Source organism: Phycodurus eques, chromosome 10, assembly GCF_024500275.1.
Source record: "Phycodurus eques isolate BA_2022a chromosome 10, UOR_Pequ_1.1, whole genome shotgun sequence".
In the NCBI taxonomy this organism is placed as follows: Eukaryota; Metazoa; Chordata; class Actinopteri; order Syngnathiformes; family Syngnathidae; genus Phycodurus; species Phycodurus eques.
In genome coordinates, this window is record NC_084534.1 from 13,777,136 (window position 1) to 13,803,070 (window position 25,935).

At 41.5% G+C, this 25,935-nt stretch overlaps 1 protein-coding gene across 4 annotated transcripts in view; it reads right to left on the reverse strand.

Moving 5' to 3' along the window:
* Positions 1-413: 413 nt before the first annotated feature.
* The window catches only part of foxp4 (forkhead box P4), a 101,607-nt gene continuing 76,085 nt past the window's right edge, over positions 414-25,935 (reverse strand). For 3 of the 4 annotated variants that reach the window (XM_061687460.1, XM_061687458.1, XM_061687459.1), the window contains exons 7-18: positions 23,596-23,797; positions 22,220-22,318; positions 21,033-21,131; positions 18,218-18,305; positions 16,405-16,488; positions 14,338-14,563; positions 14,130-14,206; positions 13,940-14,041; positions 10,910-11,031; positions 10,305-10,371; positions 7,957-8,129; positions 414-5,246 (exon numbers count right to left, since the gene is read on the reverse strand). In XM_061687460.1, the coding sequence (XP_061543444.1) occupies positions 5,099-5,246; positions 7,957-8,129; positions 10,305-10,371; positions 10,910-11,031; positions 13,940-14,041; positions 14,130-14,206; positions 14,338-14,563; positions 16,405-16,488; positions 18,218-18,305; positions 21,033-21,131; positions 22,220-22,318; positions 23,596-23,797 (1,487 nt within the window). In that variant the 3' untranslated portion in view covers positions 414-5,098. The remainder of the gene's footprint in view (positions 5,247-7,956; positions 8,130-10,304; positions 10,372-10,909; positions 11,032-13,939; positions 14,042-14,129; positions 14,207-14,337; positions 14,564-16,404; positions 16,489-18,217; positions 18,306-21,032; positions 21,132-22,219; positions 22,319-23,595; positions 23,798-25,935) is intronic. The other variant, XM_061687462.1, reaches the window with a different exon arrangement.

Consider the following 25,935-nt stretch of genomic DNA (forward strand, 5'->3'; position numbering starts at 1 on the left):
GGGTGTGATCTGCCTTTCGCTCGATGTCAGCTGGGATAGGCTCCCGTGACAACATAAGTCACGTAAAGAAATCGATGGATGGATATTTAGGTCTGCTTGGTCATTTGTAGTTGTAGCGTTGATATTGATAAGTTAATACCGCTCCGATAGGTTCTCTCGAACTGAGAATTATTACATTTTGATGTAGCCCTTTTGGCTCATGGTTACAGACCAAATACCATTACACACCTTATAATCCAGTATGAGCAATTTTTGATTTTCCACTATACTACAGTAAGTAAATCAATTTTAATTCCCTGTTAATATTTAATAAATGCAAGAATCGTACTACACTACTTCCACAATTACTACTAATAATGTATTTTCATTCTAATAATTAAAAATCCCTGAAACAACAAGGACACAGAATGGGACAGTGTAATAAGTATTTTTATTGCATTTTATAATGCCATTGTCAATAATTAGTACAGATTACATGCAACTAGACCTACTGTACAGTTTTTTATTGTCTGCATGGACAGACACAAGAAGATTCAGGTTACAAATACACAGATATATGCATGTGTGTGTGTGTGTCTGTGTGTTTTATACAGCATGAAAGAAAGGGCAGTGACTGGCATCAACATGGCTACGCGGCATGGAGGCTCCGCTCTGTGTCTTAAAGCCACCACCCAGCCCCCCGCCTCTAAGTCTGGTGACATTTGGAAAGAACAAGAACAAGCAACAAAATAAGCAAAGCAATAAAGTGAAATTAAGTAACAACGCACTGAAGAGTCACTGCTGAAAATGTACACGAATTCCTAAGGTTTAACCAGAGGAGAGCTGAAGTGGTCATTCGGATTTGTTTATTACCATCAATGCTTAACTTTGACAGTCCCTTCTCCCCTTTAAAAGATGCCTGAGAACCTTCCAATCACAGGCCCCGATTGGGGCTCCGTTTTAGCCACTAAGTCGGCCTGGTCCTACGAGGCCATCAGTCGCACACACATACAAGAGATAACAGCTATCAGTGAAGGTGATCTGTGATGTCAATGGAGACTTTTGGAAGTAGCTCGCTTTCGGTTTGGTTAAGGTATCAATTTGGTTATAGTTCAGGAGTTTGGACTTTGGTAGTCAGGCGAAAAGCTGCATCTCAGAGCGCCAGTCCACATTTTGGTACAACGACCATGCAAAAAAAAAAAAAAAAAGAGGATGAGCGTCAACAATGCAAGCATTTGATCTGCCTCTATGGGATTAAGAGAGGAACTGTGTGGCCAGTCGCACCCCCATCCCGCCCGCGCATGATTGACAGTTCTGCAGGCCAGAGGTCAGCTAAGGAATGACAAGTGTCAGGGGTCAGAGGGACACAATATTGGCACCTGAAAGACCAAGAGACAGTCCAAATTTGTGTAAAGCAGGAAAGAGGCTGAATATTCTTACACTCGTTTTCTTTTCAGAGGTTTTGGTCCTGTCATTGAGAAAAAAAAGTCCTTCTGAGGTATCAATACATAATGAAGGAAATTTTTAGTTCATCCATTTGTGTTTTTCTCCTTAAAAACGCATAAATGCAGTACAGAGACAAAAAAGTATCAAAATAGACCTAGCTAAGATAAATATACAAACAGATCTTACCTAAAACCACTGATCTAGTTTTTACTCTTAACCTTTTTTTTTTTTTTTTTTTTTTTTTTTGGCGATAATACACTTTTTAAAAAAAATCAGCGTCCCAGACGTTTTTATGAAGAACTGAAAACATGGAAACAAACGAAAACTATCAAAACCAAGATACCTGCAGTACTTAATATGATAAATACATATAGTTCAGCATTAGCAGTACAGTATAGGAACCAGAGCTGCAAGCTTTACAATAGCTAAACAGGTGCAGAAAACACACAAAAAAATAAGCAGAAATGAAAGGAAAGAATGCCCTGGAGAGATAAGTCAATCATTAATATACAAGAATACATCATGTTATGCCAAGAAATCGTACGCGGCGGCGACCTGTGAACAATCTTTATAAAAGCGACTTGTTTACAGGTGTATCTTAAAGCACAAGTTCATCTACATATTCGACTGAATGCAGCAGTTCCTCTTGTTTGGACTGAAGGAGCCATGATGAGTGTGTATTTGTGTGTGTCCTCTTGGGGAGTGGTTACTGCTTTTTGGGGGGGGGGTCTTTGGATATTTGGTCAGAGCCTCTGTTTGCACAAACCCATGTAGCCCTGCTTCAATGCTTCTGTGCCACCCTTGAGTGTGTGTGTGTGTGTGTGTGTGATAAATTCTGCCCATCATCACACCTGATAACAGTTTCCCTGCAACAGCACATTGCCCCAATCATCTCCATTATGGTTCTCCATCATGCTTCACTTGCGTGACACTTTGAGCTGCAGAGAGCGCTTCAGGTCGCAGCTAAGGCGAGGTAGTCTTCACAGTTCATCATGTTTGTTTTTGGGCTGAAACACACGCGTCAGGGAGTCCACATATTGTTATTTTTGAGGAAGAATGTAGGGGGGGAAATATTGAGGAGAGTTCCAAAAGGAGGTAGTGTTCTTTTTGGTCTGTCTTTTTGCGTCTTGTTTTTTTTTTTTTTTTTTTTTTTGTAAGAAATACGTTGCTGTGTGAATGCAAAGCTTCTTCAATTAAATAAAATGGTGTGAAGTGCAAAAGTTAAGAATGAAATTGTGAACTTTTTTTTTTTTTTTTTTTTTTTAATACATGACGTCCCTTGGTTGTTGTCCTCTTACATTGGTATAATTTTTAGTATTATAATTTGTTCCCTCTTTATGGAAAGATTCCTCGCTACACATATTTGGAATGACTTAGTCCTGGGATTGTGTTTGGAACACACTTTAGCCTGAGCATGGCAGAAACATGCTTTCACCTCTAAGTGCTTTTTCTTTTGCCTTTGTAAGAGGAACTGTGCATGTTTAATACTTATTTGTAGCAAGGAGTATTAGGGCCACATTGAAAATAGAGACAAATATACTACGAGAATAAATTACAATGTTATGAGAAAAAAGTTACAATTTAGTATAAGTTTGACAAACAATGAAATGAATTGTCACATCATCACATCATAACATTTGTGTCTCTTCCTGAGGAAGAACAAAACACAGAATTTTTTTTGTCAGTTATCAAGCTGTAGTGATTTAACAAATATTAAATAATGCATGAAATTGACATTTAATTGATGAAATTACATTTTTATGCCCGGAATATGACACATTTTTACTGAACAAAAATTCGTTTTTTTTTTCTCATACTTATTTTTAGTGTAACCTTAATACTCCTTTGTATATTTGGCCTCATACCGAATAGGAGCAGTTTGTAACCCGAAAAAAAGCTTTAAATTCAAATTCGTAGTTTGCTTCTCACACTTTGGTTTGCGGGAATGGTCAGCACTGTAAGTCCTTTTTAACTTTCAAACGATATTAAAAAAAATTTCAATAAAAAGAGTTCAAACTACTGGTTCGTTGTCTTTTGGACAGTTCTTTAAGAATACAAAGGAAACTGAAATAACGGGGGTGAAACAAACTACAGGGTTTTTGGTTTTCTAAATACTTCTTTGGTTACCTGTAACAAAAATAAGATGGGCGTAAGAAGCAGAGAATAGATTTGAAAAATAACAAATGTTAAATTTGGTATGGCAGTGTGGAAAAAACAAAAAAAAAAGAAAAATCTCACGTGATATTCCTTTAACACATCCTCACACACTGAATCATAGATAGCATTGACACGGTAACTAATCACGAGCACAGAGCTTTGAATCGAGCCACGTTTTGGTATCCCACGCAAAGAAGTCCCCCCTTGTTTCTTTATGAAATTGGAACCTTTGTAGGATGAGGTATTCTCTGACTGCATTAATATATATTTATATATCTTTTTTTAAAGCATTACTGATATCTCTCAACTAAATAAACAATCAAAATAACTGAATGAGACAAAATGTAAAAAAAAAAAGAATGCTTTTAAATTATTTGCTTGACTAACGGAAACTTTTAAGTGCTATTTCCAAATTTCTAGGCTGCTACACCTGGGAGTGAAAGGGGGGAGGGGAGGGGGGGGGGCATTGAGGGAGACAATACTGCGCTTTCTCTTTTTTCATACTCGGAATGGTGTGGAAAACAAACAAACAAATCAAATGCAAGAATAAACCAGCATTGGCAGAAAAGATACATCGAAACAGAAACACCACCGTGGAAATAATGCTCCTCAAAAATAAAGAATGATAATAACATCAAATTAAAAAAAGGAAACGATAAAGCTACCACGTTTTTTTCCATGTCGTTGACAGGTTCCTTTTTTTTTTTTTTTTTTTTTTTTTTTTTTAAAGTCACAATATATCTATAGACACTTCCCGGCTATTTTCTTCTATGAGTGTTCCAAACTCATCCCTCCATCCCAAACAAAGGAGGAGAGATAGCACTGGATGTTCCTTTTCTTGCAGTCTTTTTGGGTGGCTGGGACAATGTCTTTTTCTTCTTTTTTTAATATCTCACAAGCAAAGAGGGGCCGCACCTCCCCCCAGTCAGGGATTTGGAGACGGGAGCGCTCCACGTGTTGGGGTGCAGTCCGAGGTCTTCTTTGAAAGCATCTTCCTCTCTTCCCATCCTCAAGCCCAAAAGTTTGGTTTGGATGTGATGAAGAAGACTGACTAAAGTGTGTAGGGAGATGGAAAGATATACTGCACAGACTCCTGGTGAATGCTCCAAATCTATATACACATAGTCACACACGCGTGTACGTGGGTCTACATGGTTAGCCAGTCAGCCTGAGTGAGGAGGAAAAGATGTTGCATCCAAACCTCGTTGGGTTTCCACAGAGAGGCTGAAGAAGGCTTCGACCAGAGAAGGAGTGCGCCAGTGTGGGTTTATGTGTGTGCGTGCGTGTTTGTGGCAAGAGATGTGACGTTAAAGCAGTGCTCCACAGACTTAAAGTAACAAAGGTCTTCAAACCCTGTTTGGAGTTTCTCAATGTCATCCTTGGTTGCTTGCTCATAACAACAAATAAAAATAAAAACATTCTCGTTTTTTTCTATTCTCTCGGTTTGCTCAAGTGTAGCTATCGTTTCTTCTGCTGACTAAGCCCCGCCCCTCCGATCCCGCCTGTCGGATCCGTCTTACTCCAGATCATCGCCGGGGAGGTCGTCCTCCAGGTCACGGTCGTCGCTCGGCAACGGCAAGTTGTGGCTGATCCCGGCCAGGAGGGAGATGGGTCGACAATCCTCCTCGATCTCAGTGGGCTCCTCCTTTACGTGGACCGCATGGCTGCGGGAGGATATGAGTACACGTTAATGAGTGACATCTACACTCTCTCTTTATTGATCACAGTGGAATGTTGTCGTAATAAAGAATTTGAATTCTTCTTAGTGTTGAAATGTGGAAAATCTGCTCCAGCAAAGTTGTCTTTCCATTGCCCCCCAAAATGTAGAATCTATTTTCCATTTGAGCTAAGAGCTGCTTCTTCTGTAAACATTTTTAAAAAGTTATAAAACCAACTTTCTGACTATCCAGTAAGTCTTGATTCTTATTAACTGTATAATGTGTTTTTTTTAAATAATGTAAAGCACTTTGTGAGTCATTCTCTATGAGAAACACGATCTAATTTACTCGCCTACTTTATGTATGGGTGAGTACCGATACCAGATATCGGTATCCGGCCGATACCAGCCACTGATACTTGAGGCAATAAAATCTGATCTCAAGTAAGTAGTTGGTGCTACACTGCTGCATTTTGACACATCGAATGATCATGTGTATCAGAAAGAAAGGTCTTTGTTCACAATTATATGTAATTTTGTTAATTGAAATTGTATGTATCAAGAGTACAAATGGCTGCGATTGGCTTGCGACCAGTTCAGGGTGTACATCACCCAGTGATGCCGGTAACGCGTTACTCCGAAATGCAGCCATTTTGAGTAACGAGCAAAGTAATGCGTTACTTTTCCCGGGAAAGTAGTCAGACTACAGTTACTTCTTACTTCTTCATACGGACTACAGTTACTTTTGAGTTATCTATATTTCTCACCAAGTTCAAATCTACAGCTGGTATTTCGTAGACAGAGCAGTTTAGCGGTCATAAGATTATACCGATCTCGCAGACCGCTCATTATCCAATGATGCAATGAAGCAATTGGGAGGTGATTGTTTATTCACACAATGCAGTGACGGTGCAGTGCCATAAAAGTGCAAAGAAATGCATGATTTCATTGTCCCCACACTATTTTTGTTATTTTCCTTACTAAAAAGTGTATTTGATTGTTGTTACTTGTTTATTTACACATGAAGGATACAGTTTTACTGGCGTGTTAAGCGCGCAATGCATTGTCGATTAATTATTCATACTGAAGTGTGTGGTAATAAATCGTCACACAATAAGGACTGACTTACTGAAGGACTTACAATAATCTAAATAATATTGACAATAAAAAGTAAGAACTTTCAACTTCGTTTGTAGTCTGTAGACTGTGAGCTGGTTTAATGCACTGCACGGCTGAGTAAGTGCTTCTCTCACCCGTCTATCACCCACAGCTTTGCTAGTTAAACAGTTGCGTAATCTTGTCACCTTTTTTCGCTCTTCGCATCAAAATTACAATGGTGTGTGTGTGTGCCCAATATACACGCAAGCACAAATGCATGCACACGCACACACGCACAGCTGTCGCCTTCATGTACCACAATCTGCATCTATCTATCAGTTAAGAATCTTTAGAGACGTGTACTGAGAATGGTGTGCTTGTTTACTGTATCTGGTATGTGAAGTCTGCACTAAGTTGCTCATTTAAGGTGGCTTCAACTACACTAATATTTAAGTTATTGGTTCATGTCGATGCGGCACGGTGGAGACTGGTTAAAGCGTCTGCCTCACAGTTCTGAGGACCTGGGTTCAATCCCCGGCCCCGCCTGTGTGGAGTTTGCATGTTCTCACCGTGCCTGCGTGGGTTTTCTTCGGGCACTCCGGTTTCCTCCCACATCCCCAAAAAACATGCATGGTAGGTTAATTGACAACTCTAAATTGCCCGTAGGTGTGAATGTGATTGCGGATTGTTGTTTGTTTGTATGTGCCCTGCGATTGGCTGGCAACCAGTTAAGGGTGCATCCTGCTTCCTGCCCGAAGATAGCTGGCATAGGCTCCAGCACTCCCGCAACCCTTGTGTGGATAAGCGGCTCAGAAAATGGCGTATATTATCAAGTAATAGGTTCAGTTAAACTAATGCTTTTTTTTCTACTGCCACTTAACAGCTGCTGAAAGTAATTAAAAAGTTACTTTTTTTCTAACTTAGTTACTTTTGAAATCAAGTAATCAATAAAGTAACCAAGTTACTTTTTCAAGGTAACCGTGGCAACACTGACCCCGGCTCTCGCCCAGAGTCAGCTGGGATAGGCTCCAGCATGCCCGCGACCCTAGTGAGGATAAGCGGGATGGAAAATGGATGGATAGAGTACATGTGGTATTGGTACTCGGTGTTGGTTTGTAGTCAAGAGTGAATTCTCGTATTGGTTTGAAAAAAAGTGGTATTGGACATCCCTAACCTACTTAGTATTGTTTCCTAAAATATCATGGGAAGGCACGCATTTACATGTTCGGAAGTTCAACCCGAAAATGACAGTGCCAAGAAAGTCATTTGCAGCTACTTAAATCAGGATTTCCCAAAGGTTTTCAGCTCAAGACAAACAAATAACTATTCATGGGAAAAAAAGACAAGGTGTCCCCGATTGATGATCGAATTGTAAAGACACACAATTAAATAACGTTACTGGAGGCTTATCTCATCTTAGTTCATGGTGTAATGTAGAATAATGTGAAAAACATTCTGTTCAGTTGTCATTAGTTGGTTGGAATTGGTTATGAACACCATTTATTTCTCAGATAGGGAGCATCTCCAATGGTCTGATATAGTATAAACGTACAATTATTAAAACAATAGAACATAGTGTGTGTGTGTGTGTGTGTGTGTGTGTGCGTGTGCGCGTGTACCAGTACTGCTGTGGGCTGAGTGTGGGACTGCAGCTGCCGTTGCTGTTGACCTGCTCCACGGTGGAGCTGACATCATCATGGCCCACGTGCAGCATGTTGAGGCTGGCTGCAGATGGAGGGGTCACCAGGGAGGGGCTGTTGAGCAGGGACAGACTGCTCTCTGCCAGGGCGGCCTACACAAACACACATCATTTTATGTGTAATCCACATAGCTCTTATTTCTTCAAGACATATGAGGGATTACTTCACAGGTAACTATTAAAATGCTCCATCAGGTGTGTCAGAACTGCAGCCATTTGTGGCTTGTCTGTTTTTTAAGCGGCCTGTGGCTTGTACTAAAATTAACATTTGACAAGGTCCACACTCTTTGCCCGCATTGTATGACTTACTTTCAACGCTGGGTGGCAAGGCAAGAGAAGAGAAGAGAAGAAGTTTGTTCTCATTGCTCATTTCCACCAGTCACAGATAATTTGGTAAGATGTGCCTCGGTGTACCACGGTGCTCCGTTAGGTGCGTTGGCTGTGACTGCATTTGTGTACTTAATTTAGTTTGTTCCCACCGGTGCGACGTTGTTTCTAAAAAAAGGGGGTGTGGGAGCAGCGTGATAAGTGTGGGTGTCAAAACCTTTCATCAAGTGCAACGGCCCTTACTTACCCTTACTAGTACTAATTTTACTATGACTAATAATGATAACAAGACTGCACTGGAATTACAGTTTATAGAGCTGTTCTAGATTTGTTAAAAAATGCAAAGAAACTGTTTACAAATAAAATAATAACAACATTTCTATTCAAAACACTCCAATGAACAAAGAAAATTCAGTTACAGCAGACAATAACATGAATTGCGGTTGTTTTCTCCACTTTCTGCTCAGTGTTAAGGTCAGCTTCGGCCCAGTACACACAAAGACAATTGGGCTGTTTTGTCCCAATTTTGCCACTTCCTTACCAAGGATCTGAAATGTTTTCTAAGATTATCCAATAAGATTTTCCTTAGGTCTGAGGTTTGTTAAAGGTGGATTTGTGCTGATAATATGGTCTGAAAAGGGCCGAGGCCAACAATCTTAAATGCGTCAATATTTACAACCCCAAATTATCAAATCAAAAAAATCTTTCAGGATTTGAAAAATCCTTATTTTTTCTTACCAGGCCTTAGCATAGATTGCTCTTATTTTGGTTCTGAATGTGGAGTTGTGATTCTACTGCTGCTCAGCACTATTCTTAGTTGGACACAGGGCAGCTGCTAGTCACCCTGAATCCTTGACTTTTGCTTTGTCACCAAGCTGAGGATAAGTGGCATGGAAAATGGCTAGATGGATGGTTATATGTGTAACACATACTGTATATACTTGTACAAAAGCAATATATAATTGCTTAGTATATGTTCACCTACAATGATGGATTGATTTTAACACATTAAATGAACTACAGGTGAAGAATGTGGCCTTTGCATCCTGCAATGTTCCGAATGTGGCCTTTAGAAGCAGAAGTTTGGACACCCCTGTGCTAGATCATCTCTGAAGGATGCTTTCATACTTTGGAGGCTACGACTTGGCAAACCACTAGGGGGCACTTATACACAGTACATTCCAGCTAGTCTTGTGCATGCACATGGAAAAGGCTGTCAAAAGTCTGCGTGTTCACCCGAAAGCCTCAACAGGCATGTTGAGGGAGACTGAGCCACAACCGCAATATAAACACACACACAAACACGTGAAGCGTCAATTTCAGGGAGAGGAAACAAGTGCCCCAACAGAGGGCAGCTTCTGTCACCGCTCCAAACACACTGGCATCCAGCTGCTGGATTGGACAATCACATCCACCGTGCTGCCCTCCTACATACGCAAAAACAAAAAGGACAAACGATGTGGGGAACTCTCATCGGCTTAGGGATGTTGTTGTTGTTTTTTGTTTCGGGGTTTTTTTTTTGCTGCCAGGGGCCGCAATTTTATGCAGTAACCTTAAACTACTTGACGCCTTGTGCCAAATTGCATGTGGTTGTGTGCGTGCGTGTGTGTGTGTGTGTGTGTAAGTGGGGGTGGCGCCTGTGTATGAGGGAGCTGGGAGGTGAGGTTCATGTGGGAAAAGAGGGAGGTGGTGCGAACGTCGTTAGGGAATCTGCTAATTATAAAAGGGAATTGATATTAGTGTCCTTGATTGTGATTGGCTGGTGTGTGTATGTGTGTGTGTGTGTGCGTGTGTGTGTGCGTGTGTGTGCGTGTGTGTGTGCGTGTGCGTGTGTGTGTGTGTGTGTGTGTGTGTGTGTGTGTGTGTGTGTGCGTGCGTGCGTGTGTGCGTGCGTGCGTGTGGCAGAGGGAGAGAAAGATGGAGTAGGAGGGCATTCCTTACCTGGTAGCTGGCATTTAGGGATCCAAAGCCCAGGCCTGAAATCATGTTTTTCACCAGAGTGGGACTCCTACACACACACACGCACACACACACACACAACGGAAAGAGAGAGAGAGAGAATAGGAGAGCAATGAGAATGCCAGATTGGGCACATATGTGAAAATGTCACGTCATCATCAAGCTTAAAACAAATTTCACAAATATGTTGCTATAAGTAGAAACACACACAGACTGTAAACAGATGCTTAAACACACGCAATAGCAAACTGTCTGATAGCTGATGTGAAGGTGTGTCTATATGTGAGTGTGTGTGCGTGTGTGTGTGTGCAATTAATTATTTTTTGGCAACTGGAGGGAACATCTGTTTGCATTCACTAACAAGGTTTATTCCTCCTGTGCATCTCACGCAGCTGCTTGTTAATGGTGTTGACTAACAGGGAACACACGCACACACACACAACGCACGAACAGTAAATGTAGGTCTATTTAGGCAATCAGCATGCCAGCACCAATAAGCTCATGCTCAGATCAACCTCGAGTGTGTAAAGGACACCTATGTGCATGAGACTGTGTATCTGTGTGTTCGCGCATGTATGTGTGCCTACCCGGTCATCTTTGGTGGTCTCCTCTTTTGGTATTCAACTTCATCCACAGTCCACACAGCCCCCTTCACATTCTCAACACGAACAAAACACTTGTGCAGACTCAGGTTGTGGCGCACAGCATTCTGGGAAAGGAGAACAAGAGGAGACATATTTCATTTTATTTCATTTAAAATGTTATAATTGCCGTTTTTGATTTAATTGTTTTCTCTTCATACAAATACAAAATGTGAAATGACAAAACAATAACAACAATTTAGTTGGAAATCATATGACTAATGTTCGAACTGGAATTTTTTCAGGTAAAAAAGCCAAACCTTGCACTCTACAGTTCATTATTTCAAAATAGTTCACTGTATTCCTAAGCTTGCTGTGTATAAAAAAATGAATTAAAGCCTTTTCAAGTACCAAAAATGTAATTGTTTACATTAATTGCAGTGGTACTAAGCGGTATTAGTGCCCCATTTAACAAAAATCCTGTTTTTATGAGAATAATATACTTCATTTTACAGGAATATAATCATAAAAGAGAAGAGCTATTTTTACAAGAATTTTAAAAAATATTTTCCAGAATAAAGTACTATTATTATGTGAAAAAAATCTTTATACAGGTGACCTGATGATGATTATGAGAATAAAGTCCCATTATTACAGGGAAACATTTTTTTTTAGTAATGAATAAAAATCACATTAGTAGAAGAATGAACTCATATTTTGCCACTTGAAGTTTAAAACTGGAATGAGTCCTCAAACAGGGTGCGTTTAATACAAATTTAGGTATTGTATTTAAGAGAGAGGAGAGGGACATCAGGTAAATTATAATTTTTAAAATATATTATATATATATCTTTATAAACATACTACAGCCGTGTGTGTCTGCTGTGTGCCAGGCAGCATTATTTTATCTCTCTTTTGTTATCTGTCATCATCAAGCACACACACACACACACACACAGAGACTCAGACACTCAGGCAGACACACCACTATCTTGGTCCCCCCCCCAGGGACAGGCCTCCCTTTTCATCTGCCATTTGTAGTGTGTTCATGCCCAATTTCATTACCAATTTTAATTCGTCTATAATTAAATCCTGCATATTCTCTCTGACATGCTGTTCTCAGCCGAGAGGGAGGGACAGGCCAGGCATGCATCACTCGTTGCCATAATTACACACACATTCACACACACATTCACACAAACACACATAATTACACAAGCCATAATCAGCGCAGGAATCCTATCGCCCCCGCATCCCTTCAACCCCTGAGCCGCGATGCTAAGTTTTGTAAATGAGTCTGACCCCAATCTCCGCCTGCCACCCTGACGACACACTCTCACTCAAACACACACACGCGCACGGAAAGACACAGACACACACACATTAGACAGACCGCTGCTATGAAGGCATTATTTGCATTTGTCTCCGTGATGAAAGCCTGATTCTCCCAGTTAAAATATTAGGAGTCATTTAGAGAGGGTCACAACACTCATGTCGCTCATCCATCCAGCTCAAAAGGCCCAATTGAAAAAGCAACAACATTTAATTGTCTACAATACCAAAACAGAATCTGGGTGAAAAATCCTTCCACTGTACTATATGTCTTAGAGCTTTGTGATTACTTTAGTAAGATGTAATCTTAAATTACATTTGGAAAAGATCTTTTCAAATGATCTTTACTATTTGGGACCGAAATGCAACAGTTATCGAATAAAACCCATTCTTTTCGGGCTCTAATTCATACCGCAATGGCTCGTATCATTTTCCCTGTTTTTCTTGTCTTGTCCTCTTTCTCCGGTCCTGCCGTGCTCTGATCAATGACTTCCACTCACTTGACACCGCTGCGCTCCTCATAAAATTTAACAGCTTATTAAGGGGCATACATCTCCACAGCCCTATTTGACTCACTGGGCTGCTGTATAAATACATGAGGCCAAAGCAGAGTCATATTTTAAGGCCTATATATTTATTCAGTAAAAGCTATATTTAAAGATGTGGCGGTATCTAGATATTCCAGGCTGTACCCATCTCTTTACCCTTTCTGTGCCCCCATCGCTTGCTCCCTCTGGCCTCAGTTTTGGGACTCTGAGGAAGAAGGTCAGGGCCTTTCCGCACCCTTTTTCCTCCACGTTCATACTCTCACTCTCTCTTGGGGAGCTGCCACTCACATCAGTGAGAGGTTTCTGCTGAAATGGGTCAGCACCTACAATGGTGGAGATATGTGTGCCGTGTGTGTGAGTGTGTTGTAATGAGGCACTCACTGGATGTGCAGCGTGAGGTGAGACAATGGCAGAGGCCCGAGAGGACAACTTGGAGGAAAACGTGACCGTAAAGTGTCTCATCAAAGACAGAAATAGCCAATAACTGTCCAATCAGTTATGTCTTTGAGGGGCCGAGCTAAGTCTGGGCGAAAGTGGGTATTGTATAATTTACTACCATGGATAGAATCAATATGCGCTTTAAATTAGGGCTTGAATAGTGGATATTGACCATTTCTCATGTTTCAATAACACCAGATGCTGCACTTAAACATTCACTGTGGTCCAACATTTTTCTATTATTTTGACCCTTTTATACTTTTACATATTCGAGCTGATAAAAACCTTGCAATCACACTCCATTGCTTGATGTCAAAAGCAAATTACTTCTGAGAAAAATAATGAGATTTAGGTGGAAATGAGTAATTTGGAAATGACAGAAATTAAGTTAAAATTGTAGGACAACAAAGTTATAATTTTATGTGAATAAAGTCATAATATTATGAAAATAAATGTATACTTTTACTGAGTAGTGAGTAAAGTTAAAGCATTTCGAGAATGTTACAGTAAATCTGTGAGGATAAATGTCATAATATTATAAGAATCAAATTGAGAATTTATAGGAATACAGTTGTCATTTTGATACTTTGATAGAATTTTCTTCTCATAACAGTTTTTTTAATTAACATTTCATTATTGTTTTCTTTTCAGTGTGCTTATAATACTCCACTCCATTTAGTTAGAGAAGGTGTAATGCGTGTGTTTCATGTGCCTTTACCTTCCACGTGGCCGTGTTTCTCCTAAAGTAGGCAAACTTTCGTGTAAACCAGTTATAGATCTCGTTCAAAGTCAACTGTCTGTCAGGAGACTCCAGAATGGCCTGTAAGCATGGGAAGACGAGTGCAAAGTAAGAGGAGAAGACGGTCGGAGAGAAGACGCACAGGAGGCGGAGGAGTGAGGAGACTTACATGACGTATAAGAGAGGCGTAGGTAAAAGGAGGCCTGACATCAGCGTTCTTGTAGAACTCACAGTTCTGAGCCAGCTCTGAATTAATACCGCCCCCCCAAAAAACATCAGAATTTGTCTCAATACATACAATCGAACACCTCTAAAAGCCATAAACATTTAAATGACACAAGTCAAACAACCAAAGACAGTGGAGGATGTCAGCCTACCTGAGGCGATGGGGGTGCAGTATTTGTCGGAGTTGCGCCTACGTATGGCCCCGACACCGTGTGCGTGGGAGTGGGAGTGTGTGTGAAGGCTGGAGGAGCTGATGACCGAGGGTCCCTGGCGCAGTGGAGTGATGGGGGTGGCAGCTGAGGTGGGGGGGTGAGGAAGACCCTCTGGGTAGAGGTCACTGTCCCGCTTTAACAGAGAGCCACTGGAAGCCAGGTTCAACTGAGTAGACACAAAGATGTCGGTCATGTAGGGTAAGGAAACAACACATATTTGTTATATCCAGACGCACAACTTATTCAAATAAGAAATCATTCAGGAGTTGGACTAGATTCATTAATTCCCTCTGCAACTTAAGTCTTCCAGAATATTAGCAAAACCTTTGCGACAATGGGATGGGAACAGTTTGCAGAAGGTGCTTTTTTATTCCAGCATAAGCGTACACCTGTGCACTAAGGCATGCTTGGATGAGTTTGGTGTGGAAGAACTTGCACAGAATCCTGACCTCAAACCAGTCAAACAACTTTGGTGTAACTAGAAAGGCGATGGCGAGCCACCGGCATGCATGGGCAGGACAAACTCTCGAAACTGAACACATTTACTGGAAGTTGAGTACTTGGGTGAGCGCCCCTTTACTGTACACTGAAAAAGTACCTAATTTTGGTTGCACATGATTAAAATGAGGTAAACTGATTGAACATTTCCATTCTTTTCCTTAAAAATAATCAAACAATATATGTTCAACGCATTTTAGTCCTGTGCAACCAAAGTACATGTTCGAATTAAGTCAATTCAACCGACTGTTTTCACTGTATCTAATTGCAGCTTCCTCTATTAGTTTTACATCCCAACACACACATACACTCACACACATTTATACGCGAAACGCTCCTGCAATTAACCCTGCTTGCAAAAACAAAACCACACGACAGCATGTTTTGTAGGAACACAAACACAAGCACTCTGTGGTGGCAAAGTCTTCACAGAAGAATACCGTCCAATTAGGGCCTTGCATGCACATGCACATACACAAACACACATATAACCACTACCCACGGTCTCTCTGGGACAGAGGTTAGGACGACTAGTTTAGGACTAATTAAAACCTCTGTGTGCACGTATGTGTGCGTGTGAATTGCCTCGGCTTTACTCTGTTCCCTCTTGCCACCATTTCAGCTGACTCGAAGGGGCGGGACTGTTTAACAGGTACTTCATTAACGCTCCAACCCTGCCAAATCACCACGGCAACAGTCGATCCCTGTTAATTGAGGCCAAGCTTTGTTTCCATTCCGGGGCCCCGCCCTCGCCCCTCCTCCTCCAATCCCTGACACAGAGGCTCGTCTCCAGTGGTGACAATACACGCCTCTTCCTGATTTCCCATTAGATGATAATGGCGAGAGATCCCCCCTGCCAACAACACATCAGCCACACACGCACGCACGCACGCACGCGCGCACACACACACACACACACGCACACACACACGCACACACGCATGCCACTCAGCTGCACCATTTACATCAGCTCAAATTATGACACCCTTCCTCTAATTGACAATTAATTTCAACATCTTCATATTTTAATAGGACTCTTCGTAAAACTGAATAATGAAATATTCATTAGACAGATGACTAATAACAAGCACGCCACGCACTACGGTCAAATGCGCGAGCACACACACGCTCGCATGCACACAGACACACACACACGCATGCACATACTTTCACAACCATTACAGCTAATCTTAAACCCTCATCAACCTGCTTTGGCATTTCTCTCTCAGATCAGATGAAAAATTGTACTCTTTAAATATTGCATAAAAATAATGGTAAAACCACACTTGGGATGGAAAAAAAAGAGAATAAAATTGAAGTAGTTGACCTCTGTAGTCAATAGGGGGCGCAGATGACAAGCTACATACTGTATAACAGAGGCCCAGCGTTTGGATTCTCAAGAAGTTTCAGGGAGAAAACTCACATTTTAAATTGGTTTATAGGTGAATAACAGGTGGTGAAAGAAAATCTCATAATTATAATAATATAGGAGTGCCAGTGTGAACTCACAGGTTGGTTAAAAGGCTTTGGCTCGGAGGGGCGCATGTGCAGGTGGGTCATCATTGCTTGGAGTCGCTCGCTCTCTTTTGCCAACTGTGAGAAACAGGATACAGACTATGGTCATGCAGGTTATGCACTTTTATCTCACTCTCAGGTAAGTAGAATGCTATACTGACACAGTATTTCGAGTGTAAGTACACCCCGGGCAGAGAGACGGATGAGAGCACCCGCAGCACTCTCACATGTTCACACTAGCCTGTAGAAACACTTGTTCCCATTTGACCTCGCTGACTGCCTTTAAATGGGTACCAATATAGCCTGTGGATATTTTGTGTGTGTGTGTGTGTGTGTGCAAGCTTCCAGGTATAATCAGAATCAGAATAGCGTTATTAACACACACTTCAACGAGGTGTGGATGTGTCTGAATATTAAATGTAAACATTGCCGCAAAGCATGTGTGTGTGCGTGTGTGGTGGGTGACTGCTGAGGGATGAAGTGACATGTCAGTGAACTAAAGATGGACATCCCAATGTGATGTGACGCCGCCTCCTCCTCTGTCACTTTGTATTTCCTGGTGGAGGTCTCAAGCGTCCCAAATAAATTGTTTACCACCAGTCTCGGAAGTTACCTTTTCGTTTTTCTCTAACACGGTTATGTAAGGCATTACTAATGAAATGTGGTTAATATTGTATTGTTTGTTGTTATGATTTAATAACACTACTACATTTTCATCTTGTGGTGTCAACTTTTTGTACCAATTTTGTGAAGAATTCAAACAATTCAAACTAGGCCTGTTAAAATGTGTAATCTATTGTTTTGCTGTATTGTTAAAGGCCAATAATGCACTGAAGTTGAATTTCATAATAATTTGCATTTGTTTTGGTGTAAGTTACACTTATATAATTAAATAGTATCATGCATTACAATTCAGATACAATAATATTACAATATACAGCAATAAATTACTTTCAATTGACATAAAATAGTAATAAACAGTGTAATGTGTCACATTTCTGACTTACTGCCATCGCAGCTAATGTTGGACATATACCGGTAACCCTCACACATACTATGTGGACATAAGTATTGAGACACACCGTTAAGTAATTAATGAATCAATGAATCAACGGTTGGGTTTAGACTGCAGTGAAACCGCTGAATCTTAAATTTTGGACAATTATATGCTTCCAACTTATTGGGAACAGTTTGGTGAATACCTTATCTGCTCCTTCAAGGTATGCTTGGATGACTTTGGAGTGGAAGAACCACATCAAACACCTTGTGGATGAGCTAAAATAAAGACTGTGTGGAACCTGAAAAGGGGATGGCAACTCTCCATTTTCTTTCATTTTCACTTTATGAAGGCCATGTGTCCCTATATTTTTGGTCATACAGTACACATATGAAAAAGAACGGGTATGACAAGTTGTGTGTTTCAGTCTTTGCCGGAGCATTCAGATGCCTCAAGAGTGTGGCGTAAAGGAACCACTTTGAGGCGGATAGAGGCTACGCAGAATGCCCCTTTGCTTTCCTGCTCATGTCTCTCTTTTTTTAATTTCTTCTTTTCCTTCCTTCCCTACACCGCCTCGCTCGCTCGCTCTTGCCGGTGACCAGAGCAGCTTCATAATTGGAGCGGCGATGGCAGCTTCCCCGCCGACTGCTCCTTTTAAATTACAAGCTCCACTGCTCTGCACAAACACAGCTCCTCAGCCTCAAACGAGTTAGCGCCATTGAAGGGCTTGAAAAGCGTCGGATCGGGCCTTTGTTTGGGAGGCGGTGACAATCAAGTGTGCGCGATGGCGTGTGCGTGCGAGCGGCCTACCTGTATCTCCAGCTGCTGAACCACCTGCATCTGGACTCGGCATTGAGCAGTGCTGCGGTCATCTAGGGCGTGCTCGTTGTTCAAGTGCCTAAAGAAGATTGTACGGTCACAGGGTTAAGTCATTTCTGGAATGGAAGCAAAAGCCAGTCTTCATCGCTGATGACTTTGGAGAGCTCACACTTTATTTAGCTGCGAGTTACGAACTGTCTCAGAAATGTACTAGTGGTTTATTTTGTCTGGTGAAGGACGCAGCAGCTGTGTTTTGTATGTGTGTATACTTCACTGGTGCTAAGTGAGCATGTTCCAAGACAACCACCTGGACATGAGCTCATGTGTTATCACCGAAAAGCTTATCTTCATTCGCGCTTCTTGCTAAACTTCACTCCACTTCATATGAATGTGTGTTCTTATGCGAGTGAGTGGTGGTGCTATTTGTTTCCTCCACTGTGGGAGGACCTGGGACCTTCTGATCTTTCCCAGTGTACCCCTCCCTGTCTCCCTTCCTCCATCCCTTTCTCTCCTCTGCCATCACCAAGGTTATTCACAGGTTGCCCACTGTGTTTGTGCCAGTGCATATCCGTAAAGTTTGTGTGCCAGTGTTCCGGAGGGACTTTTTATGATATCATGTGGTGTTAATCCGAAGGAAGCTCTCTTCTCACTGTTTTTGGGCAAGTGAAAGTGCTTGTGTGTGTGTGTGTGTGTGTGTGTGTGTGTGTGTGTGTGTGTGGCGCACGAGTCTCCGACTTAGACTTCGGAAAGTTAGGCAATATCAGAGTGAGGCTTGAAATGAAACAAAAACAATGATGTCATGGCATGGCTAATCCATGGCTCAACACAAGTGCGCGATAATAATAACAAAAACATGATCTCACTTCTCTCCCCCTTTTTACTCTCCTCACTCTTCCGTCCACTCTCCCCTCCCACATCTCCCTAAATGCCAATGATTCACTCTCATTCCAACCAAAAAAACTTCCCGTCTGTCTGTAGATGGGACATAAACAGTAGCAGGTTTTCTTTTTGGATGTGGCCCACAATGAGGCTCTGTTTACTCCTCTGAGTGCTGGCAGACAAGACTTTAACCCACATCATACCCAAGCCCATCAACCACAGCCTGAACGTTATACCAGAGGACTTTGACTAGGTGGAGGCAAGGCGGGGAAGAAAGGCTGAAATAGTGGAGCGTCATCCAGCTCTGCTCTTGCCTTGCCGCTACTCTCATGGGGCGATGACAAAGGCTGGCTGGAAAGGGGGAGCATTGTTGGATTTACGGGCATTATCTGTCACTGCCTCTTTTTTTCTCATCTTCAACTCTCTTTCTCTCTCTCTCTCTCTCTCTCTCTCTCTCTCTCTCTCTCTCTCTCTCGCACACTTTCACTCTGCCCCCTCCCTCCCCTTCCATCTGCCTGGGGCTACGTGAAATGAGACACCAAACAACAGCTTTCCTCCCCAAACTTTCCCAGCCTGCTCGCAAGCTTTGATCTGCTTGTCCGATGCCATCACAATCACCAAGCACACTTTCATGAAAAGGCCAATTTCATCACCTTGACTAATTAATATCCCTCCCGCCTTTTCAAACAGCTTAATAGTTCCATAAAAATATAATGATGGTGAGTTTGTTTTGGGTGCTTCATTAAGAGCTTGTGAAGCCGTCGTTAGCAGCCACAGTGCTACGGGAAGTCCGTTGTGTGTGCTAGTGTGACAGAGGAGGAAGTAACAGTGTGTCAAGGCCGGACTCGGCATCCTCAATTGACTTCATACTGGCTAATAACAACCAACATACTGAAGATGTGGACAGGAAGGACTGGAACATAACACTGAAGAATAATGAACCTTTGGCTATGGTTTTAGAAATAAAAAGGCTTGAGCTTATTCTGTTCATGTAGGCAGAAAGGCATCCAAATCGATGCTATTGTGCATCAAAAGTTTTACTGAGAGACAGTTATTCAACATTCACAGTTCCACTACTGTATGTCAAACATATTTATTTTTCTTAATGTGTGAATGCTAAGAACTATTCACACCAATTCTACTGTGAATATTTTTGTTTCAGTTTTTTTGTGTGTGAACTCTGATAATTGCTCACACTATACTTCTATTAATCATACATAGCCTCTGTATTTTAGGGGTGCTGAGAGACACGTTTAATCAGAAGCCATCTTACAGCTTCATGTGGAACATTATTGCATTTTGTGGCATTAAAAAAACTGAATGACCATTTTCTCCACCACTCAGAGCAACGCTTATATTCACCTATAAAGCATGAGCAATTCCAAACGATTTCTGGGGTTGCATTGTGGTAATCTATGACCACACATTCATGATTTTCTATAATGTTATTTACTGCCAGTAATGTGTGTTAGCTGAGCGAATGTTAAAGGTGTGACTGTATACATGGGTATAGTAGGTTTGCAAGACTGGCATTGAATGTGATGCACCCAATGGCAACTGATGACTGATGAGAGGTGCTATAATACATCAGTGACTGACATTCTACATGACACTAAAGTTTTACTTCATCTTCCAACAAGTGATCTCTATCAGATAAAATGTCATGTTTCTTTTAATACATGTGTGAAATTGGGTCTCTGAGCCTTTTAAATGACAGGCAATGTGTTACAATTCAAAATGAAATTGAAGACTGTTTTGATGTGGTCTCAAAGTTTGTGGTTAGTGAGAAAAGAAGTTAGCAACTGCCGAATTTTAGGATAACAACCAAGAACACTTGGAAGGAGACATCCCCGTGCCAGAAAGTTAAATCAACACCAATAGGCACTGTAATGCAAAAAATGGATGAACAAGAAATCGAAACACTTACTTGATGAACTGTCCCATGTCCTCACACAGTGCTTCACAGCCAGGCCACTTACACTCTCCATGGCCATAGAGAGGATGGGAGCCGGCATGCTCCTCATGACTGCGAGGAGAGAGACCGGTTAGGGCTTGCAACACAATACGCGGTCAAATAAAAGCAAGAATAGAGAGCAGCAAAGTGTCAATCGACCACACAATCACACACATGAATAACTGTTTGCAGCAGTAGCAACAACACAGCCATCTGAGTGTGGTTAGCTCGTGCCGCTCTCCAAGCCAAGTGCAGCGTAAGGATGATAGAGCAGAGTGGGGTCAGTTACAGAAGCCAGGCGAATAAGGGGATCACTCCAGCAACCTCAGAAGCACATTTTCAAGACCATGACATGTCTTTTTGTCCTTGGCGTGCATGTGGTGCACGTGTGTGTGTGTGTATTCATTTTGCTGTCGGCTCTTGTGTTTCAGGTCTTGACGCAGAGTCGGCACGGCACCAACTCTTTCCAAGACTGATTAGCAGCGGCCGCCATCATACGATGGTAATTCTGGTGAGCGTGTGCTTACTGTGTGTGTGCGTGTGTATGTAACTGGGCCAGGTTGGCTTGCGCTCATGGTAAAACAAACACTTTATACTGCATTAGTAGAATATGTATGTATATGGGGGGGTAGTGGGTCCAGTAGCAGATGTGTATCTAAACTTTCTCTGGCAACTGCACATAGATGTACAGTACATGATTGTGTGCGTGTGTGTGTTGGGTGTATGTGAGGACTGGAATGAGGATCCTGCCAAATCAATATCATAAGGTCGCCTAACAAAAAACATTTGTTTTGCAGATGGAAACGTCTCACTCCCTCTGTCTTTTTTTCTTTTTCACCTCTTCCTGATCTAATGTGCATGCTGAGGTTCAGGGTAGTGTGTGTGTGAGTGTGAGTGTGTGTGTGTGTGTGTGTTGGCTGCGGTTGAGTCAACTCAGAAGCAGCTAAGACAGCAGCCGTGACAAACTGCTGGCAACCACATTTTCCTCCACATCAGCCATGCATTAGCTTAGCAGGCTAACTCACTTATGCTGGCTGCTTTTGCATCTACTGTTAGGATACACTGATAGCATTTCCTTGAGCCCACTCATCTTGATCAGTCTTAGAATACCATCCAAAGTGAGCGGGCCATGTGTGTGTATGAGTGTGCATGCTACTCACTGGCTGGTGGGGGGATGGCTGCCTTTGGAGTATGGGGGGCCATGGTCATCGCCACTGTCTGCCTTGGTGAAGGAGGATATCCACTCAAACAGTCTGGCTCTTAAAAATGGAGACAAGCCCATGAGTAGCTTGTACAGCCATGGGACCACGTCAGCTTGATATCATGTATATATGTGTAGCATGCGTGCGGTGCGAATACAACTACGTTCAAGACACTACCATCTGTATTTGATCTATCAATCTCAATCTTTAAACCACACCGTCTCCTTCCTTCCTTCCATTCCTCCTCCGCTGTATATTATATTAGCATGTGGTTGACAGCATAGCGGCACTGCATACATAACTCCACCGACACGCTCTATCAAATGACTTAACGCATTGGTGCTGTGTGGTGTGTTGCCTGCGAATGTTGCTTGTGTCGCAAGGGACGAGGGGCAAAAAAGTGAAAAGGAAGGCAGGAAATTTAAATATAGAGAGTGTGTGAATTAGAAAGACGACAGGTCACACAGTGGAAAGACACTAACACTGACCAGCCACGACATTCGGTACACCTGCCCAATCTAATTTTGGATTATTTTACTATAACTGCAACCGCAATCATCAAGATGTTGTAAAATGAACACCTCTTTGACAGTGTCAATCAAAACTGAAATTTATTACACTGCCAATGCAAAGCACAACATGCAGTATGCACACATGCTTGTTTGCTTATTTGTTACCAGTGTAATTTTAAGATTTAGGACATGGCCTTATTGTTTGTAATGCAAAAAGTGATTGTGTTCTACTAAACGCTAGAGATGATCACCAAATTAATAGACAACTATTTTGATGATCGATTAACATTTTAAAGCCATTGTTGAACTTAAAGTTGTCCAAATCCTCTGATTTCAGACTCTCAATAGCAAATATTCTCACATTTCTGTAGTCCTTCATGAATGCGGACTGATTATCTTTTGTGTTAAATCAAAATAAAAAATTTGCAAACATTTAGCATTTTTAATTTGGAAAACAATGATAAACATTTTTGCCTATTTTCTGACAAATATTATGGACCAAAGCAGTAACTGAATCATGTTAAATGTTTTTTGGGGAAAAAAACAATAGTTAGCTTAATCTATGATTAAATAATCCTTATTTGCCGCCATGGTATGAATAACCTGCATTTGAGAAGAAGTACGGTAGCTCTCACTCATGTGGTATTTTGTAACTGTTGTATTTGTTGTTTTTTTTATCATTAAACAATACCAAATGAACATGCCCTTGTTATTATGTCAGTCAAAATGCTTATATAGAGCTGTTGTATTGGATCTCATTAGACAGTGCAGATGTACCTAATGTTGCGGCTGGTGAGTGTTAACCGTTAACGCTTCAAGTACCTGTCTCTCTTTGGGGTGTGGCTCTGTCCATTGGGCAGGCTGTGCAGTGGCATGTGGGCGCTGGCCGTTTTGGGGAAGGCTGAGGTAGAATTAGAGCTGTTGGTACTCAAGTCCAGGCCCTCGGCTTGTTTCAAGGCCTCGTCGCTGCTCGGCACCCCCGACACCTCCTTCCACAGCTGCTGGAGATCCGACGGACACATCGCTGCAGAAACAAACACACACCAGAAGGATGTAGGAAAGATGCTCAAAGTGAGGGCATTTAATGTAATGTATGCTTATGAGACCTAAATTGAGAAGAAATGTGGTTAATATAATCTTGATGAGAGAGAGAGAGAGAGAGAGAGAGACAGTGCTTTCTAATTTCTACTAATTAAAATCACAATGCAACTGCTAGGGCCCCTGGGATTTATTACAAGAGGACAACAGCACCAGCTGAGGCTAACCAAAAGCTAATTTATACATGCATTCCAAACACTAATGGCGATTCCTACAGTCCAGCAGCACAGCAGCGGCTGTCACTGGCACTATTTTTCTCAAGCGGGTCAGAGTATACTTTGAGCACAGCTTTGTTATTTCTGCTCCAATTTCAAAGCAAGAGAGATGCCTAAAATGCCACAGTGCACTCCAATGTATCTCGGTGCACATATACTTTTGCCTCCACGCAGCTGTACATGTCCACACAAACACACCCAGCGACCTTGCAGCAATACAAATATTATGTCTGCTTTCTCCAGTGGTCCCGCCAAAACAAAAGTTCTTAATGTTGAGAAATGAGGCTTCTTGTTGGTATAAGGTTCTATGAGTGTGCACTTATTACTCAAGAAACCTGATCAATCTATGGATACACCCACACGGTAAAAATGTGGAGCGTTTCCTCCTGTTTAACTTATCAGGCTGGCTTAAAACCTGAAACAACCACTTAATGAAAATAAAAAACATTCCAGTGAACAAGTGATGGCTGAAGAGCAAGTTAACACATTCATAGCTGAGCCCCAAACACATTTGTAAAAATATAAGATTATAATGACTACTTAAAAAAGATCAGAATGCAATATGCTTTCCATTAGGGGGCTGGCACAGCACAATCCAAACCTCATACTGTTGCTGTCCAAATGAAACCACATATTCAAAGAAGAGGAAGTTTGTTGTTGTTTAACCTGAAAAACAAAATAATGAACTTTTTTTTACTGATAAAAAGAATTATGTAAGATCACTTTTGAAAAATGTATTGTAGGTTTGTGCTTTCCATTGGACTGCAAAAATCAGAGAGGAGTAGCAATGTAGCAGACATTCTCCTAAATGTTTACACAATTTTCCGAAGCAACATTCTTTTGACTTTTATTTGTGAACTACACGGTTTGCGAATTGAATGGAAATGTTCCCTAGTGATGCCTTTGGTCTCATGGAGATGGCTGATTATTATTATTATTATTATTATTTAATAAATAGTATGAATAATTTTATAGGAATAACATTTTACAACAACCTATCAAATGTATTGTCTCATAATTCTACTAAAAATGGATATACTTAGCTGGATTTAGTCTGTGGGTTCAAATGTTTAGTAGTGTTCTCTAGTGTGTTCATTTGTGTGTTGTTGTGTGAGTGTTTAATTATGCGCAAGTGTTTGTGTGTGTGTTCGTGTATGTGTGCTTGTGTGTGTGAGTGTGTGCGTGTGTTTGTGTGGCATGACTGGTCGAGGAATGCTCCGGTTCACGCCTGGCTGCGCCATCACAATGGGCCGGCTCTTTCACACTGCAGGGAAATTCCACTCGGATACAGAGAGAGCACAAGAGAAGGCGATACCAAAGTCCAGTGTCGGAAAAATGATCCTCTTTAGCACAAAGTGTCTCTCTTTGAATATGAATTGTCTGAACAACAAGTTTTTTTTCTTCAATCAAGTTGTAACATTTAATTTCTGCCTCTGAGATTAAAAGCAGAACCATTACTTGTAATAGTGAAATATTTGGGGTGCAAAGGTAAGAAGTTTTCATTTATGAGTAATTATAAATGAAAGAATGAATGTCTGTAAGACACATGTGTCAGTCTGGGCGGAGCAGTCAACTTCGATCGAGGAACCCAGCAGACAAATAGAAGGGACTGGTGGTGGACTATAAATATATAGAACACTGATGATTTTCTCCACGATGGCTAATTGTAAGGATACGTGCACACACTTCCAACTTGGGAATTAGTGGAATTATTTTACCTATTATCTCAATGACTACCTTCCACAAACTCACCAATAAGGTTTTCTTTAATCTTTTACAGCCTGATTAATTTAACAGGCTTCACATGTGGCATTGGGTGCAGGAGGCCTGTGCCGTGCATGCGCAGTCA